The sequence below is a fragment of the Xenopus tropicalis genome, chromosome 6 (genome assembly GCF_000004195.4).
Source record: "Xenopus tropicalis strain Nigerian chromosome 6, UCB_Xtro_10.0, whole genome shotgun sequence".
Taxonomy (NCBI): domain Eukaryota; kingdom Metazoa; phylum Chordata; class Amphibia; order Anura; family Pipidae; genus Xenopus; species Xenopus tropicalis.
In genome coordinates, this window is record NC_030682.2 from 96,704,220 (window position 1) to 96,724,093 (window position 19,874).

The following is a 19,874-nucleotide window of genomic DNA, read 5'->3' on the forward strand; positions in this document are numbered from 1 at the left end:
CCCATGCATGTGTCCCCACCACCCGTCCGGCCCCCTCCCCCGAGCGCACATGAATTAAATTTACCTTCAGCGTGTCGGGGGAGGGAGATCGGTGGCTTCAGGGTCTGGCCCGGCTCGGTCTTTTCCTGGTGACCCAGTTTGACTCTGTAAATTGGGTTTTCCCATGTCATTTAATAAGACATTTCAGTAATTACCCTACCTTAAGCAGTGTCTTGTCACTAGCAAATTTTGCACTGTATGCTGTCTGAATATCCATGCACAGACAGGGCCCTGACAGAATGCATGGTTGATATAATAAAACACTTAGGGGCCGATTCACCAAAGGGCGATAAAATGAGCGCTATTTATAGCATGCGTTAAAAATTTTATCGCTTCTTATTTTTTTTGACTTAACGCTCGATTCACTAAAAGGACATGTGTCATAATTAAGACGTGATGTTCTTTGTGTTATTTAACTCGCGATGAGTGTTTTTCTTGCGTTAATTCCCGCCGCGTGCATTATTTCCCGCTGCGCACAATATATTTCGGCGCTTGCTATATTAGCACACGATTTTACGCATGTAACCATTACTTTCGGAAAACTACTGTTCTGAAAATTACCATTTCCCTGAAAACTGGAGGCTGCATCACTCTAGGGCAATCACATACTTGAAAAAATCCCACTGTAAAGTCCATGTTGTGTTGCCAAAAGCTCACAAACAACAATTTTCTTTAAGTACCGCCTGCCCCAAGTAGGTGTTAATATTCGCACAGATTAATGCGGTATTTATTAATTATTATAGGGGGTAAATCAGAGTTAAAAGAACATCAAATTCACAAAAAACTTAATCCATTTTGTGAATATGGCAGGGCCAAGCCTATTCAAAGGGGCATTGAAGGCAACACATCCTCAGTTTTGCCCACCCCCTGCATGATTATGTGCAGAAGGCCGAGTGAGTGCGGGCAGGTGCATAATGATGGTGGTGAGGGGAAGACAACCACCAGCATTTGAGATCCTCCAGGACCATAACTAGGGTTAGGCAGCCATAGGAGGTACATGCCCAGTGTCCCCCCACCATTGCGCTCTAGACACATACCATCTGGACGTTTAAGCACATACATAGTAACATAGCAATTTAGGTTGGAAAAAAGACTCACGTCCATCAAGTTCAACCTTTGAAGCCAATATAACCTGTCTAACTGCTAGTTGATCCAGAAAAACTAACTACTAGTTAAGTCTCTCCAATTTGGCAAAGAGGGAAAAAAATTTCCTTCCTGACTCCAAGATAATCGTACCAGTCCCTGGATCAACTTGTAGTAAGGACTATCTCCCATAACCCTGTATTCCCTCACTTCCTAAAAAGTCATCCAACCCCTTCTTGAAGCTATATAATGTACCACTCACAGTCTAAGGTTTTCTGGTGGGCCTCTGGCACCATAGTTCGACACTGTACTGGTAAATAAAGCATTAGAAAAATTGTTGTATGATCCCCTTATATATTAATACATAATTATCACATATTCCCCTTAAGCGTCTCTTCTTCAGTGTGAACAACTCCAACTTGGCCAGTCTTTCTTTATAACTAAGACTTTCCATACCCTTTACCAGCTTAGTTGCCCTTCTCTGGACCCTCTCTAACTCAGTAATGTCCCGTTTGAGCACTGGAGACCAAAACTGAACAGCATATTCTAGATGGGGCCTTACCAGCGCTCTGTAAAGGGGAAGAATAACCCCCTCCTCCCGTGAATCTATACCCCTTTTAATACAGCTCAAAACCTTGTTTGCATTGCTTGCTACAGACAAGTTTATTATCTACAAGTACTCCAAAGTCCTTCTCCATTATGGATTGTAGTCCCATTAAGGGTATAAGTGGCTGCATATTTTTACATCCCAAGGTGGCCTTTAAAGTCACATAAACTAGCCATGGTATAATTTCGAATTAAACTCAATCATTACTGTATTTATAAATGTCACGATAATGCTGTTATTGGTTGTAAGAAATGTCGAGTTTCCGTGAGAATATCAAAATTTTTCGAGGCAAACCTATTGTTAAAAAAAGAAAAACTTAAACAGACATTTGTTTCCATAAATCCTCTTTATTTTTCCCAGACAGGAATTGTTTCAGCAGCCATTTTAGGAGCATTATTGTTGTGAAATAGAAAACAATAATCACTGTCACTGACTATTCTATTCCTCTACTATTTTAAGCCTCCATAGGACTCAACCGTACTCGACAGATCAAACCTGACATTTTTTATTTTTTTTTTGGGCAAAAAAAAAATTAACTAAACGTTAACAAACCACAAATTATGAGAGTTATTTTAGAAAAACTCTAATTTTTCATGGAAAAAATTTTTGAGCAACAATATCAGAAAAATCGAGTATTGGCAAAAACTCATTTGTAAATCTCGAAAATATCTAGACGTAAAAAAAACAGTTTTCTCAAAATTGCTTAGTAAATGTGCCCCTAAATCTCATCTGCCACTTAGCTGCCCAGATTGCCAGTTTGTCAAGATCCTGCTGCAAGGATGCCACATCCTGGATGGAATTAATTGGGCTGCAGAGTTTAGTGTCATCTGCAAACACTGATACATCATCTACAATACCGTCCCCATAGTCATTCATGAACAAGTTAAATAAAAGTGGGCCCAGTACAGAACCCTGAGGGACCTCACTGAGAACCTTATTCCAAGTAGAGAATTACCATTAACAACCACCCTCTGTACCCAATACTGTAGCCAGTTTCCTATCCATGTGCAAACGACTTCACTACAACAGGTTAGAAACCAGATGTTCGTGGGGCATGATATCAAATACACCATCTGGACATTGATAGAACATGCTGGTCAAAAGATATAATTCATTTCTGTGGGTATATAGTGCATTGGTTGCTGGGGTCAATGACACTAGTTGCTGTATAAATTGCAGATTAAAGGTTATTTCCATTGAAAAAATGTTTAAGAATGTTTAAAAATGTCTACGTTTTTCTAGAAGAACTTTCCTGGTTAAACCCTACTATACTTTACCTTTATTAATCGGATTCATTTTATACTGTCTGTTCTAGACTGCACACTGTTATATGAAATATGTTGTGTAATAACTATTGAATAAAAATAATAATACATAATATTAACTATGCATAATACACTGAATTGTCACTGACTCACTGCCAGTTGCCGAATCTAATACAATTAAAGGTTCAAACTTTGCTTGCGTCTTTTAAACAGATTACCATTAGATGCTAGCTGCTGATTGGTTGCTATGAGTTACTAGGCCTGTAGCACAATTTTTTGACATTACCCCTAAGATCATCAGCAATATTATTTTTGTTTGAACAAAACATATTCTTGGTAATCTTTCATTAAAAACTTGAATTTTTATTTACCAAAGGTACTTAAAGGAGACTAATTTGAAAAATGATCCAAACGAACTGAATAAGCTAATAGGAAATTCAAGTGATGTTCTTACATGGACTCCCAAACCTGGAGCAACACTGGACCTTGGAAGTTTATTAAATGACCCCACAGATCAGTATGTTCTTTTCTTACTACAGTAAAGCCCTACTATTACATGTTCTGTGATTACACAAATACCTTCTGTGATTACACAAAACTTTACAGGTTACAGGTGTGAAATGAGAGTTTTGTGAGAATATGTGAGCACGTAAATGTTTATGTAGGGCAGCTCTGTGTGTACATTCGCACTTATGTTTGCACAGATGAGCATGCATGACTAGAGTGGGAATTCCCCAAACTGGCACAAATTTGAATCTACTGTATGAGGACTTAAAGAAGCCAGTCCAAATTTAGCTTACATTCTTGTTGCAGCTGACTAATGGTTTTAAGATCCCAAAAATAGCTGTAGTGGGTCGTTATCAACTTAATGATATTGGCTTAGCTGACATCTCTGACATTTTAGTTGCAGGCCAGAGAGAGGCAGAATAATAACTGAGCAGGTCAGTGCATAATTATGGTACAGTGTAACTGCGCTGACAAACCCATGTAATGTGTGCTGAATATTGCCACCACCTTAAATAAACCAGGCACCAAATTACAGTTATTTTTACTCTTTACAAAAAAAAATGTCAGACCCTCTTATCTGAGGCTTCCTGGTTCTAGCTTGCGCATTGAGCTACCAACCTCTCTCCCTACAATTCAGCTACCTGCCTTGAAATAACATTGTCTCAATTAATAGCAAAAATGCTATTTGCAGTACATATTCAATATATTGATCTGCACACCATTTACAAGCTTTATGGTATAGCTGTACTATGGAAAAGCTTTAAAACAACAATAATACCTAGTTATATCTGTAGTTCTAAATTCATTACATTTATTTATACATTGGATTTTTACACTGAACAAATGAATAACATTTCAGTCAATTATAGATTTTGCATTGTTTTAACATTTCTAATTATCTGTTCTGTATTTTCATTTTTTACCAAGAAATGGAATTATTGATCCACCCCCCGGAACCAAAATATTCAAAGAATCCTGGGACTTTGATATATACCTTAGTGTCTTTTCTTCTTCGTTTGATGATGAGATTTTTCGTTATCCCTCTTGGATTAAAGAATATTTCACATGGGCTGGCTTTAAGGGCTATAACCTTGTGCTGAGGGTAAGCAGCATGTTTACATATTACCCAAATGTTTTAAAGGTGGTCAAGTTATGATATTTTGATATTTTTATTCCATGCCTTATTGGGAGTTGGGTTAGTGCCATTTCCTGCACAATAATGTATGTGGTACAGAAAATGACTTTTGGGTGCAATTCGTTAGGTGCAAGTCAGTTGGGTGTGTTACCTTGGAAGTGACACCTTCTGAAGACAAGAGTTAATCCAGGGCTCCCCTTGTGTTAATGTTCTTTGTGCTTTGCAGATTGCATATTATTGAGAAAAGTGGAAGCATCTGAGGTATAGTGCAAGTATATAGGACTGTACATAGATGCAAGTTGCAAATTGTCTTGGAATATAGGTGTGTATATCATACTAAATTTAAGTTACGTGCACATAATTTTGCACTTGCATTCATAAAGTTGCGTGTCTTGAGATAATTACTCAAAATGTTAAGGCTGGGAGGCCTGTCTGGTGCTTAACCAAAGCAAGACACTTACTGAAATGTTTTAATATCAAAAACATGGGCCTTCCGTTATCATGGTCTAAAGGCCCCTGTTCACTCATTGAGTTACATTATATGAACTCACACATAATTTACATTATACACTTGACACTGACTTGGCTTTTGTTGCCCATTTGTCTGTGCCTTTTGGAGACCCCACAGTCTTGTCAGACAACCCTTGCTGTGGCATTAGGAATGAATTGTTACATCAAGGCTAGTGATGAGTGCCAAAAAGACGCGGGTGACAAAAAAGTTGCACAACAAATGCATTTCGTGGATTTTCTGCCGTTTCGTAAGTTTTCTTGTCGTTTTGCAAATTTTATGGCGAAGCGAAACAGGACAGATTCGCTCATCACTAATCAAGGATGGCTTTTAACAACATATTATGATCTGGGCATAATGTTCTGTTCTCATGGTTATTCATCACACGTGTACCTGGACCAGTTAGAAAGGAAGATCTTGATTCAATGTATGGATAGATTATTGTTTATGTATATAACAAGACTGTATTCTGAAGCCCTTCCCCCATGGAATTTACAGTCTAAGGTCCCTGTTACATTTGCTGGTCAGTTTTATTTGGAGTCAGTTAACCTGTATGTTTTGGGAGCCATAGGGTGATCAAGCTTCTTGCCATTAATGCACTGGCTGTAATCAAAGAGTGAGCTTTATAAGGAGGATTTGTGGGATGTCTGGCCAATGAACATGTAGGCAGCACTGTCTTGATAAATCTAGAAGAAGAACTGAAGTAGCTACTACCAGATGCTAAATGATGAAGATGGTTGTCAGGTCAACTATTGTTGTTGGTAAATGAAATTGCTGGTCTTTCCCCTGCAACTATAAAGCTGTATAGATTATCTATGGCTTCTTTAAGAATTCAGCCCTCCTCCTCCTTTAGTTTTGAGATAATTTACAGGCGCTTCTTTAGTAAACTAGATGAATATCGTGCGCGTTTCTGTGCAAGCAATCACTGTAAAAATATTTGTATATGAATATGCTTCTGTAAATTGAGTTACAATCTTTATTAGTATCTGGAGCACATCACTTTCATCATCACTCTCTATTTACACACTTTTATTACTTGTGTACTGCTGTTTATTTAAAGGGCTTTTCTTCATAAATATCATAGAGCAGTTCTCTTGGCTCCAGACTGTCTGGAGTCTCTAGAAGGAATTAAAAAAGAAGCTGCATTTTAATGCAAATGGCAATTTAAAAAAAAACAAAAAAAAACTCCTTATTTCTTTTCACAGCAATTATGATTCAGTCCTAAATAAAGACTGTATTATATGTTTATACAGGTATGGGATCATTTATCCAGAAACCCGTTATCCAGAAAGTTCTGAATTACGGAATGACTATCTCCCATAGATTTCATTATAAGCAAATAATTCTATTTTTTGAAAATGATTTCCTTTTTCTCTGTAATAATAAAACAGTACCTTTTACTTGATCCCAACTAAGATAGAATAAGTCCTTACTGGATGCAAAACAATCCTATTGGGTTTATTCATAATTTAAATGATTTTTTAGCAGACTTAAAGGAACAGTAACACCAAAAAATGGAAGAGCTTTAAAGTAATAAAAATATAATGCACTGTTGCCCTGCACTGGTAAAACTGGTGTGTTTGCTACAGTAACACTACTATAATTTATATAATAAGCTGCTGTGTAGCCATGGGGGCAGCCATTCAAGCTGGAAAAAAGGAGAAAAGGCACAGGTTACATAGCAGATAACAGATAAGTTCTGTAGAATACAATAGTGTTTTATCTGTTATCTGCTATGTGCCTGTGCCTTTTCTCCTTTGAATGGCTGCCTCCATGGCTACATAGCAGCTTATTTATATAAATTATAGTAGACTTTCTGAAGTAAACACACAACTTTTACCAGGGCAGGGCAGCAGCACATTATATTTTAGTTACTTTTATACACATTTATTTTTTGGTGTTACTGTTCCTTTAAGGTATGGAGATATGAATTACGGAAAGATCCCTTATCCGGAAAATCTCATCAGCATTCTGGATAATAGGTCCCATACCTGTATAGCTATTTTTTGGGTCAAAATTGGCCACATTAGGGAGGCTAAGATTAGCTGTGTCACGTCTCTTCAACTCCTTCAACTCTTCAACAAATCATATGTTTGGCTGCAAAGAAAGCCACCGTATTATACCTTAGGCTATCTGTATAGCTCTGAGCACAAGACAAATAGGTCTCCTCACACCTGTACATCAATACCATTAGATCCATACAGACAAAGCTTGTTGCCAAAGACCTATGTATAGAAACATTTAATAAATCTTATATATCTTTAGGAAAATACATATTGCTTGAACATACCTCATATATTCTACCTCCTTGGGCTTTTTTACCTTAGTCAAATTGGTCATCTTTAAATTTCTTTTAGCCCCCTATCTGTCCTTACTACTCCCTTCTGTTGACTGAGCAGATGAACCCTGAGTTGGTTCTACATGCTGTTAATTTTCAGTTTCAGATCATTGTCTCTAAGTAGATGGTGGGTTGTATAGAGAACAATCACCAGTGTTAACAATCTTTATTTAGGCTTTATTTTTATTTGCTATAATATCAAAATAAGAACATTTTATTAGTGAAAATATTGCCACTGTTGGAAAGATTGGTACCCTTTCTTCATTAGTTCTGTGTGTAAAAGAAAAAGAACGATCTAAAAAAGGCATATATAAAATGATTATATTGTACTTATTGTAAAAAAAGGAGATGTATTGTTAGTAATTGATATTATATTTAATAATAAAAAGCATCTTATGGAAAAGGTAAATATAGTATTGCTTAATACAAACATTTGTATTTAATGCGCAGCAATCAATTGGTATTCTTCATAAGAGAATATGCAGTAATCATGGTTCATGGGAAATGACAAACTGTAACTTAATTTGTTAATCTAATTGCGTATTTAGAAATGTTATTAAGAAGAAATAATAAGAATAATTCAGAAGAATACCACTCACAGGATTTACTGAATAAATCTTCCAAAGGTTTATTTTGCTTAGCCTTTCAACCCCCCACAGGGAGCTTCGTCAGGAGTAAAACAGTGCAACCAGACCCACAGTAGTGTGACAGAATTTAAACCCCCACAATTTCCTGGCACCAAAAATGGCTGCCTAGCAACCACAGGAAGTTTACATAGCAAGCATGCCACCTGCGGCAACTGAATTAGTATGTTAATATTGAAATGTCTATTGTAAATACACATCTGGCCAAAAAAAAACATACATTGTAAATGTTAAAAGATAAACTCAAGATGAAAGCCATATATGTGAATTAAGGCATTTTAATGAAATAATAGAAAATAGACACTTATCAGATTCAGAAATACAGATAAAAAGCAAAACAACTCATTGTACAGAAAGGTAATTTCAAATATATTACATTATTGAAACCTCACTAATGACAATAATTCTGTTTCAGCCTTAATTGTCATTTAACTTTTAGAGCCTACCTATTTACTGTTTAATAACTAATCTGCTTTTTATAGATGATTGAAACAGATGAACACTTCGTCCCTTTGCCTAAAGGATACAATTATTTGGTGGATTTTATGGACCTGTCATTCCCTACTGAGAGACCAGAACGTGAACACTCATATGAAGAAGTAAGGTTTTAATAATACATTTTTTAAATAAATCATATAGGTAAGACTGGCTTGCAAAGGCTTTGCTTCAATGTGTGTGTGAGAGTCAGGGGGCAGTGCTTACATCTATAACTACATTAGTGAAACATTGGTAATAAAAAGTAACAATGACAATAAAATTGTAGCCTCACTGAGCAATATATATATATATATACACAGGTATAGGACCTATTATTCAGAATGCTTGGGGCCAGGGGTATTCCGGATAAGGGGTCTTTCCATAATTTGGATCTCCATACCTTATTGATTTTAAAAAATCAATAAAACATTAATTTGTAATAAAAAAAAAAAAATGTTTTGCCTCCAATAAGGATTAATTATATCTTAGTTGGGATCAATTACAAGGTACTGTTTTATTATTACAGACAAAAAGGAAATCAATTTTAAAAATCTAAATTATTTGATTAAAATGGAGTCTATGGGAGAAAGGCTTTCCATAATTTGGAGCTTTCTGGATAATGGGTTTTCCGGATAACGGATCCTATACCTGTATATATATATATATATATATATATATATATATATATATAATTATTAATATGAATTAAATATTAATTTATTTAATTCAAGGTTGCAATAATTCTAACAGCAATACCATGAAATGTATTTATTAAGGTGTTTTGCTTCTGCTGTTATTTTCATGGTATTACTGGAAATTATTTAGTGTATTTAGAAAATATATATTTAGTATATATGAACAGTGCCTAATATACAAGCTTGGTAACTGATATGCTTTCAAAATAAAACCTGAGGCTATATTACCACAGGATAATATGTTTTATAAGATTTGGCGAAATGGCTGACAGAACTAGGTTTGCCACCTTTTTAAAATAAATTTACTGGTCAGTAGAGGGGAGGGCTAAAAACAAAAGGGGTTGTGACATAGGAGGGGCAGATGAAAGGGGCAGGTCTATGATATCACAGACATCCCAAGGAGGATCTCGGAAGGAGAAGAGGAAGGGTACGTTTGGGACTGGATCTGGGTGGATAAGGGGCTTAAAGGGGCAGGCCAGGGGCTGAACTTCAGGATATTACAGGTTTACCCGTAGCTACATTGCCAGTAAATTTGTGGCAACCCTAGGCAGAACCAAAGAAGCATGTTGAAATATAGAAATGCACTGAACCCAGTTTTTTGGGTTCGGATGAACCCCCGAATCCATGGCAAGGGATTTGGCAGAATATTGAACCGAATCCTAGCATATGCTAATTAGGATACGGAAGGGTTAAATGTCGGCGCACATTTTTGGCTCCCAAATTATTGGTATACAATTTTATTTGTAAATGTTTTTTTTTTTTTGATTAAAAAGAAAAATCCCCGGCCCCAGTGGCCCAGACCCGACCCTTGCCTGCACTCCCCCTGTCTGGACCGCTCCTCCCCAGATGCGTTAAATTACATGTGCTCGGGGGAGGACGTCGGGTGGGGGGCCCTGCGAGGGCGGTCAGGGGGGCCTCTGCGGAGGGGCAATTAGGGGACACAGCCGGCAGGGACACCTGCAGGGCCCCTGGGTCGGGAGCCCCGGTGGGCCCTTCACCCCCCAGTCCGACCCTGATTGCAAAGCTTTTGATGAATGTTTAAAAGTACATTTTTCCCTACAGATAAGCAGCAGAGCTACTGTAATGAGGCACGTGGTGAAACATGGGCTTCTGTGGGATGATCTTTACATTGGATTCCAAACGCGCATTCAGCGCAATCCAGATATCTACCACCACCAGTAGGTTCCCAGTTGTTACAGATCTATTTTAATTAATGTAACTGTAATGTATTGCTCCTTAGGAAGGATTAACTTAACTGTGCATCATTGCAGAGGTCAAGTTGTCAGGTATCAAGATAGGTGGCATGTCCAAGAGAGGGTTTTTATATTAGCAAATCACCTACTGTATATGGCTGCTAAATACATGGTAAAAAAAAGGGCACAGCTGTGTCAAGAAGGATGCAGTCACATCAAAACAGCTGCATGCGTCAAAAAAAAGTTGCCCGCAGCAAAAAAGACAAGCGGGACCCACTTTGCGTTTTTTACTAATCTAATTTTACGGCGAAACAGGACAGATTCGCTCATCACTAATCATCTGCCTAACCTAAAGTTGATATTGCTGCAAAATGTGGTTTTGCTAATGTAACACCTATTTGGCCTATTTAAGGACAAATCCAGGCTAGTAATATAAGGGAGAGCATGTGTTACATGCGACACTTAATACAAAGGAGTGAGCCTCCGCTATATGGGAGAATTAGGTGGTGCGAGGGTGTAGTTGAACTACAACTAGCTGAGGTGTGTAGTGCAAATAGAGAATAATGGACGCCAGAGGATTCTTTATAGTTAACTATATTACAAGTTTATTTGGACAAAGGCACAGTGTAGTAGTGCAGCAGGGATTATATTCACAGACACAGCAGTGGATGGTCACAGAGGATAACAGCAGATGTGACCCTTAAGGAACAGTATAACCCACTTGATAGGATATGCAGAGTATTAGCTGTATACCAGGAATGGATGCCCTTTACTGGAACGGATCCCCTCCAGCCAACTATGGTTCAGGGTAAGGAACTGCCTGAATCCTGCGTCTTAACTGTGGTCCCTACAGCAAGGCATACAGAGCCTGGGTTAGACTAAACCCTTACAGTCTCCTTTGATGGGGCTAGTGCTGCCCTTACTAAATAAGCTATCTATGCTCACCACTCCTAGAGGGTGCTATTAATAAACTGACTGTGCTGGCTTTACCTCGTTCACGGGGCCCTGTCTCCGACTTATTACTAGGGTATGTGGTCCCCTAGGGTACAAATGGCTTCTGGGCCTATGTTCTGGTCCAGGCTCAGTTGGGATCTGTCCAGAACACAGCATGCGGCCAAAAGAGGAAGCCACTTCCTTGTGCAAGACACTATATAGTCTGCCAAGGGGAGTGGTCAACCTGCACTAAACCTATTAGGGATAGTGTTTCAGCTGTAACCTGAGTACAGAGGGCTCTGCCCTATAACAGTACAGATTAGATAAAGATAAGGGATAACACCATAGCTTAACCCTATGGGTCTCTACATTCACCCGGGGGAAGAATCCATTCCGACCCAGCAATGGTAAATAACAATAAGTACACTTTTCAAGCAATAACAGTAGTGCATTGATTTAGTGCAAAAATACAGTACCCTTACATCCGTTTCTGATACCCTCTCCTGAGGAGTATCCGGTACATTGGATAGCTGTAAAATGAAAATGATAAGGCACAGAAAATATTAACTGTTTCGTTACTAGTTACGTTTCTGTAAACCATTTACAATACATGAGTGTCACTATGGATCACTCAGGCACTTACTTATAAAGATCCTTGAGATACCTTCTGGCTCTGCAACAGAGGTATAACAGGCACAATACTTAGAACAATCTTGAGTCACCTTCCTGACCACTAACAGGGGTGCTCAGGCACACACTTAGGTATCCTTGCTACACCACCTGTAACCTGCAACAGGGATATAACAGATACACTTACACATGGGAACGATCCTGCCTTCACTCAGGTGTCCCCAGGCACATGCTTGGCTGTAAAGAAATTGTTATTGGGCACAATTTAAACTGAGACACATTCCCACCCATCAACTTTATTAAGTCCAGGCCTTCCACCCTAACCCAGTGTTCATGAATCTCCCGACATGCACTCTGTAGGTGTGGATTAGGCAATGGGTCCTACCCTTGATGAGGTTGATGAAAATAGAAGTTGTAGTGGGATGGGGCACAGCAGTCTTTTTATTGTTCACCCAACTTGTAACTTTACAGTCTCTCCTGGAGGATTTGGAGAGTCCCAAACTTAACAACAAATCCACCACTGTGGATATAACTGAAGAAACGGGTCACACCCTATAGCAGCAATACCGGCAGTCTTTAAGTGATGTGCCCAAAATGCGGTGGGTAATCCCTGTAACAGCTAGGGACTGCACCCACCTCCCACCCGGGGGAAAATCCCATCAGGTAGGGAGCATCCTGAACCGCATGGGGTTTTCTACCCACCTAATGGAGGTTGCGGTCAAACTTGGCCTTTGTAGCCTCGTAAGAAATGTAGTAGCCCGGATGGGGCTTGTCGATCTTGCCTCCACTGGGGAGGTCGGATAGCAGTGAAAAATTTCGGTCTTCCTGGTACTTTCCGCAGGACCGGACCCGGTGCTTAAGGACGGTCCGACCAAACCACCACTCTCGGGCGATGTTTGACAGATAGTCCACATCCTGGTGGCGTCTCTGTGGATTTGTGGAAAGCAGGCCTCCAAGCCCAATTTTCTCTCTACGGGTCAGTTCCCCATAGATCCACTCATCAAGGTGCTTGTCCACCTCATCGTATACCCACTCTGGGGCATATGGCATATAAAATTGCCAAAGTTCATAAACTTTAGTGTTTATTAATCTTTGTACCCGGGAAACAACCCTATACTTCTCAGGATCTGCACGGCCTGGAGCCACCCAGCAGGTCTCATCTTTGCTGAAACTGTATGGCGGTGGCGGGGTATCCGGCATCCCGATTGTAGCTTCAGGCTCCTGTGGAGGCAACTGTGGAGGGGTATTAACTTCCTCTCCCTGAGGATTTAGCTTTCATGGGGCCCCGATTCCCATAGCACCCCATTTGGCTTGGGGTATCTGCCGCCCTAGATTGTCCAGGTACTGGGAATACCACCTGGTGATAGGCTTGCCACTGGCCCCTTCTGGTGTGGCAGAACGGCCTCTGCCCAGCCTGGCAGAGAGCCCCAGCAGTTGCAATTGTTTTTCCACTGTGGAGACTTCAGCCCCCACAGAACTGGTAGTAGATTTGGACTTCCTGTTGTATGGCCATATTGCTTCAGAAGCATTGTCCAACACTTCCCCTGAATGGTCAGAGGAAGATAACAATATGTCCCCAGATGATTCTGCCTGGGGTGGTGAAACAATCCCTTCTGGCTTTGGGATGGGGATTGGAGTGGACGGTCTCATGGGACTGGAACCAGCCCCAGCTCGGAGGGGGGTCTCCACCCTCACTATAGGGTCAGTCCAGCATTTGTTTGTGCATGCAGGGCAACTAGATTTTATGTCCTGCAGAGCCTCATATACCTCCTCGCCGCAGCATCCACAGTAGGGCACCACAATCTCCTCTCCTTCATCCCCATACTGCACTCCAAAACTTCCCAACCACATATATCTCTTGACTGGCGGTGGACTTTCCGCACGGGTCGCCATAATGGGGCAAGCAAAAATGTGGCTGCAGCCGCAGCAATGTAGCTCAAGCCCCTGCTGTAGCGCTTCCCAAAAGGCAATAACAGTTTGAAACCGTTCACAAGGATCAATGGCCAGTCTATTGTATGGGGTTTACTTGTACAGTAGTGGTTAATACAGCCCGGTCGCAGCCGCGATCCGGGTTAGGCTGGTGGTACAGGGTTTATGGTATCTGGCCCCTGTAGGGTCCGGTAGTTTAGGCGGTTCACCTATAATGTGTGTTAGTCTCTGCTATCTTGTTCGGTCGCAGCCACGATCCGACACTTTGTGCAGATAACCGGTGATCTACAACCGTAGGATACTCACGGTGCCTTGCGCACCCCGTGCGTCGTCACCCAGGCCGCAGCCGCTGGTCCTGGAAGTGCACGAATGGTCGGTCCCAACTGCAGCCGCAGTGGTAGGTAGTAACACAGGTAGCGCAGGATAGAGTTTTGAGGGTACTGGCAGCCGCACAGCACTTCACAAGGTGAGCTTAGGGTACCGGAGTAGGAGAGTGATAGCACACGCGTCCGGTCTCTATGAGAAGCACACCTAAGATGGCCGCCGTGAGGTCACGATCTCGGGAAAATGGCGGCCAAATCTCACAAACAACCCGCCTCTCGCGGGATCTCGTAGGAAAAGAGCGCCAAAATCTAGGGGCGGTGATTGACAACTCCACCGACCAATGGGATTACACGGGGGAATCCTCAAGCCCGAACCCACGGCCAATTAGTACTATGCTTTTACGATCAGGACTGCAGGCGCCTTTTGCCTATCGCGTCCGGCAGTGCCTGTCAGCAAAATTTAAAGCAACACACACACTTTTACTCAGCCCCTCAGGTAATGGCTTCGAAAATTTCAAAATGGATTTAACCCTTCGGGCCCCACGTTGGGCGCCAAATGTAACACCTATTTGGCCTATTTAAGGACAAATCCAGGCTAGTAATATAAGGGAGAGCATGTGTTACATGCGACACTTAATACAAAGGAGTGAGCCTCCGCTATATGGGAGAATTAGGTGGAGCGAGGGTGTAGTTGAACTACAACTAGCTGAGGTGTGTAGTGCAAATAGAGAATAATGGACGCCAGAGGATTCTTTATAGTTAACTATATTACAAGTTTATTTGGACAAAGGCACAGTGTAGTAGTGCAGCAGGGATTATACTCACAGACACAGCAGTGGATGGTCACAGAGGATAACAGCAGATGTGACCCTTAAGGAACAGTATAACCCACTTGATAGGATATGCAGAGTATTAGCTGTATACCAGGAATGGATGCCCTTTACTGGAACGGATCCCCTCCAGCCAACTATGGTTCAGGGTAAGGAACTGCCTGAATCCTGCGTCTTAACTGTGGTCCCTACAGCAAGGCATACAAAGCCTGGGTTAGACTAAACCCTTACAGTCTCCTTTGATGGGGCTAGTGCTGCCCTTACTAAATAAGCTATCTATGCTCACCACTCCTAGAGGGTGCTATTACATATAACTAACTGTGCTGGCTTTATCTCATTCACGGGGCCCTGTCCCCGACTTATTACTAGGGTATGCGGCCAAAAGAGGAAGCCACTTCCTTGTGCAAGACACTATATAGTCTGCCAAGGGGAGTGGTCAACCTGCACTAAACCTATTAGGGATAGTGTTTCAGCTGAGTACAGAGGGCTCTGCCCTATAACAGTACAGATTAGATAAAGATAAGGGATAACACCATAGGGAGCTTAACCCTATGGGTCCCTACACTAAATATTAGTATATTGATAAATATTTAAATGTGGTGCTTGAATAATACCATTATTTCTAACACAAAAATAATGTCACATAAAAAGCTGAGTTTCAGTGCTTTGAAATGTAAATATCAATGAACAAGGTTTCAGTGTAAAATGTGTTATACAGTAAATATTGGAATTGTTCAAGGTTCATACATTTGCAAGGCGCTGTATATATTATATATATTATAATTCCAACAGTCAGTATTTCAGTGAGAGACACCTCTCTTCAGATTTTATCTTGTCGGATGCAGGCGCAGCGTTCACATCACAGGTATGTCGCATCGGATGGCAAATATTTCATGTAGATTTTTTTTTTAAATTAGTCCTATCAGTGAGTACCAACCTAAACCCATCCTACAAAATCCCACGTATAATTTACCTTAAAAGCAAAGAAGTAAATGTATTTAAATGGAAGTTTACTTCAGTTTTGTGCCATTGGCACATCAGCATGAAGGTGATTGGAATATAGAGTAATATTTTGGTGTTTGAATTCAGTAAACATTTCCTGTTTAACTACAGAAAGAATATGGTGTAATAAGATTTCATTTTACTGCAAGTACTTTCAATTAAGTGACAAAAAAAATCCTCAGTACTGTAAAATATGGCCAAAAAAAAATTAACTTAAGTCCTTTTAAACAAGCAATGCGCAAGCAAGAACTGCAATTTATACAGATATACAAACGATAAGGCAGAAAGTGTGTAGAGTCAACATGAAACTCGATTTGGGTGGGTAACATCCTGACACTGCAGCTCACTGTGGGCAGCCTTCTGTTCCTCTAATGGATGTGTTCTAATAATACTTCTGATAAGCATCATGCACAGTGAAAAAAACAAAAATTTGTCTCAGTATCTTAATTTATTTACATATACAGTAAATGTAATATACAGTACTGAATGCAAATATATTCTCCTGTTTAGATTTTGGAACCACTTTCAAATTAAGCTGCCCCTAACTCCTCCTGACTGGGAAGTATTCTTGGATCAAGAGAAGGCAAATGATGCCACGCTGCAAAACTGCAATATCATGTAAATCTGAATATTTATGGGTAAGTTAAAGAGCAAATGTGTATCTCTGCACTATAAGCACACAGCACTGACAATTGTACATCATTATGCTTTTCAAAGTACAAGTGTAGGATCTATTATCCGGAATGCTTTGAACGTAGGGTTTCCGGATAAGGGGTCTTTCCATAATTTGGATCACCAGACCTGCTAACATCATTTGAACTTTAAATAAACCCAATAGGATTGTTTTACCACCAATATAAATTCATGCGGCTTTAGTTACCAGCAAGTACAAGGCACTGTTTTATTATTACAGAGAAAAAGGTAATTCATTGAAAAAAATTACAACTGGACTCTATGGGGGCTATTTATTATGCATTGGATTTTTTTTTCCCGATTTGGATTTTTAGCACTAAAAGTCGCGGGAAATTTTTTTTTAAAGATTTACTATGCATCCAATGGCTGAAAATCCAAATCCACCAATTCACTAGATAAAACTTGCTGAGCTCATGTAGCAGTGAATGGCAGATATCACTTTCCCTTCCGTGGAGGATCCTTCTTTTCTGCAAAACTTTTGAGGTTTTCGGATTTTTTACACTGGTTTATGTGCAACGATTCGAATAAGTCATGGTTTTCATACAAGTTGAAAAATTCAGGATTTTCATTACTTTTCTGCAACTTTTCTCATGCTGACTTTTTCAGTTCAGACTTTTTAGTAAATGTAAGACATTTGAGGAAACAAGTTTATCTGAATTTTAAAATTAAAAAAAATGAGAAATGTTTGCGTTTTAGTAAATCTGTCTTGCTTCAGAACTTTTGGATAAATGGGTTTCCAGATAAGGGATGCCATACTTGTATCTGAATGTTATAGTACTTGAATGTTATATTGCTGTGTGAGTACACCAAGAAGCAAGTATGTATATACTGCCTGGGTTCTCTAAGCAGGGATCAGACACGCAACAGGTTTTAAAGATTACAAACTAGCTTCAAACAGGCCCCACCCCTTCTGTGACATCATTATCAAGCACAGAAAAAAAAACAACCATAACCTTGTAAAATATATGCAAACAGACAAAAAGTAGCTCATTCTCAGGTTTTCTCTTTGTTTAAAGGGGATGTAAAGTCAAAATGTAAACTCAGTGTTTATATATAGCCCTGAGATAGGAAAGCACTATAACACTGATGCTACATGAGGCTGATTCTCGGGCATTTCAAGCTGATATCTGCCCCATGTACATGCACCCAGGCAGACAGGCAGACACAATGCCTCTGGGTGCAGGAGAGGTAGGAGGCTGATGCCAGTGGAGGGGCTGATTCTCTACCTGCATTTTTCCTCAGGCCAAGAATCTGCCCCGTGTGGAAAAAGCCTAATAAGAAATTAGATGTCAAAGCAGTAAAAACAGGGTTAAAACACAGCTCTGTATTCCTCAGTGTCTTACAGTGGGTGTGTTCACTTCCTTATCTGTGCCTGACATTCTCTTATCCATACCCCCCAACATTTGAAAAATGAAAAGAGGGACAAAAAGATTGGTGCGCACAGCGCGGCAATTTTTTTGACCACACCCACTTTTGTGGCCACGCCCCAATTACCACACCCCATTTAAAAACAAAAATACTCCTTTTATATAGTTGAAATGGCAGGATCAGACACAAATGTGCTATACCCTCATACTGTACTACCTAAGGAAAACAATATAGCAACTCCTACATTAAAATACAAATATAGAGAGAAGGCAGTCAGTTATAAGTGAGTTATAACTATGTACCAGTTTTGCCCCCCATACACAGTAGCCCCTCATACACAGTACCCCCATACACACTAGCCCCCCATACACACTAGCCCCCCCATACACACTAGCCCCCCCATACACACTAGCCCCCCATACACACTAGCCCCCCATACACACTAGCCCCCCCATACACAGTAGCCCCCCATACACACTAGCCCCCCATACACAGTAGCCCCCCATACACACTAGCCCCCCATACACACTAGCCCCCCATACACAGTAGCCCCCTCATACACAGTACCCCCATACACAGTAGTCCCCCATAAACAGTGCCCCCTATACACAGTAGCCCCCCATACACACTAGTCCCCATACACAGTAGCCCCCATACACAGGTGCCCCCCATACACAGTAGCCCCCCCATACACAGTAGCCCCCCCATACACAGTAGCCCCCCATACACAGTAGCCCCATATACAGTAGCCCCCCATAAACAGTGCCCCCTATACACAGTAGCCCCCTCATACACAGTACCCCCATACACAGTAGTCCCCCATAAACAGTGCCCCCTATACACAGTAGCCCCCCTATACACAGTAGCCCCCCCATACACAGTAGCCCCCCATAAACAGTGTCCCCCATACACAGTAGCCCAACCATAAACAGTGCCCCCTATACACAGTAGCCCCCCTATACACAGTACCCCCCCATAAACAGTGTCCCCCATACACAGTAGCCCAACCATAAACAGTGCCCCCTATACATAGTAGTCCCCCATACACAGTACCCCACAGGCGCTCTGCCTTCTTCTACGACTTCTCTCCTTATGCGGCGGTGCCAGGCCCTTTTATAAGGTTGCGCCCCGTGCGTAATGACGTCACGCGTACGCACGGTGCGCAACCTTATAAAAGGGCCTGCGCCCTGTACAAGGAGCCACATAACGAGCAACGCCGCAGTAGAAGCCGGAACGTCCGGCTCCAGCCAGCGCATCCTGCTGTGCTGGCTAGTTCCATGAATGTCCCGCAATGCGGGACATTCATGGAACTATCCGGGACAGCGGGACGCGCCATAAAAAGCGGGACTGTCCCGTGAAAAGCGGGACAGTTGGGGGGTATGTCTTATCAGCAACAGACCAATGAAGCACCAGTAAACAGAGTTCTGGGCTTTTTTTCTCAAGTTCGTTCTAGGACAGTTCCTGCTTTTGTTTTTTTTGTTCAAGTCTGGCAGAGAGCAGTCCCTTGCTTTGTTTTCATATCAGCCACTGGCTGTGTAGGTTTACAGGAGCTGTGAGCAGAGATATCATGGGAATAGGGTAACATGCAGTTTTTAATTGCATATTTATTTCATTTGGTCTAAATAACACACACAAGATTTGTGATTTTGGACTTTATATTCCCTTTATAAGTCAT

The 19,874-nt window shown here is 40.9% G+C and overlaps 1 protein-coding gene across 2 annotated transcripts in view; it reads left to right on the forward strand.

Annotated features, from left to right (window-relative positions):
* cmahp overlaps window positions 1–19,874 on the forward strand; it is a 104,699-nt gene that overhangs the window by 80,423 nt on the left and 4,402 nt on the right. For both annotated transcript variants that reach the window (XM_012965384.3, XM_002936445.5), the window contains exons 10-14: window positions 3,371–3,511; window positions 4,429–4,603; window positions 8,609–8,725; window positions 10,361–10,476; window positions 16,649–16,776. In XM_012965384.3, coding sequence (XP_012820838.2) covers window positions 3,371–3,511; window positions 4,429–4,603; window positions 8,609–8,725; window positions 10,361–10,476; window positions 16,649–16,760 — 661 coding nt within the window. In that variant the 3' untranslated portion in view covers window positions 16,761–16,776. The remainder of the gene's footprint in view (window positions 1–3,370; window positions 3,512–4,428; window positions 4,604–8,608; window positions 8,726–10,360; window positions 10,477–16,648; window positions 16,777–19,874) is intronic.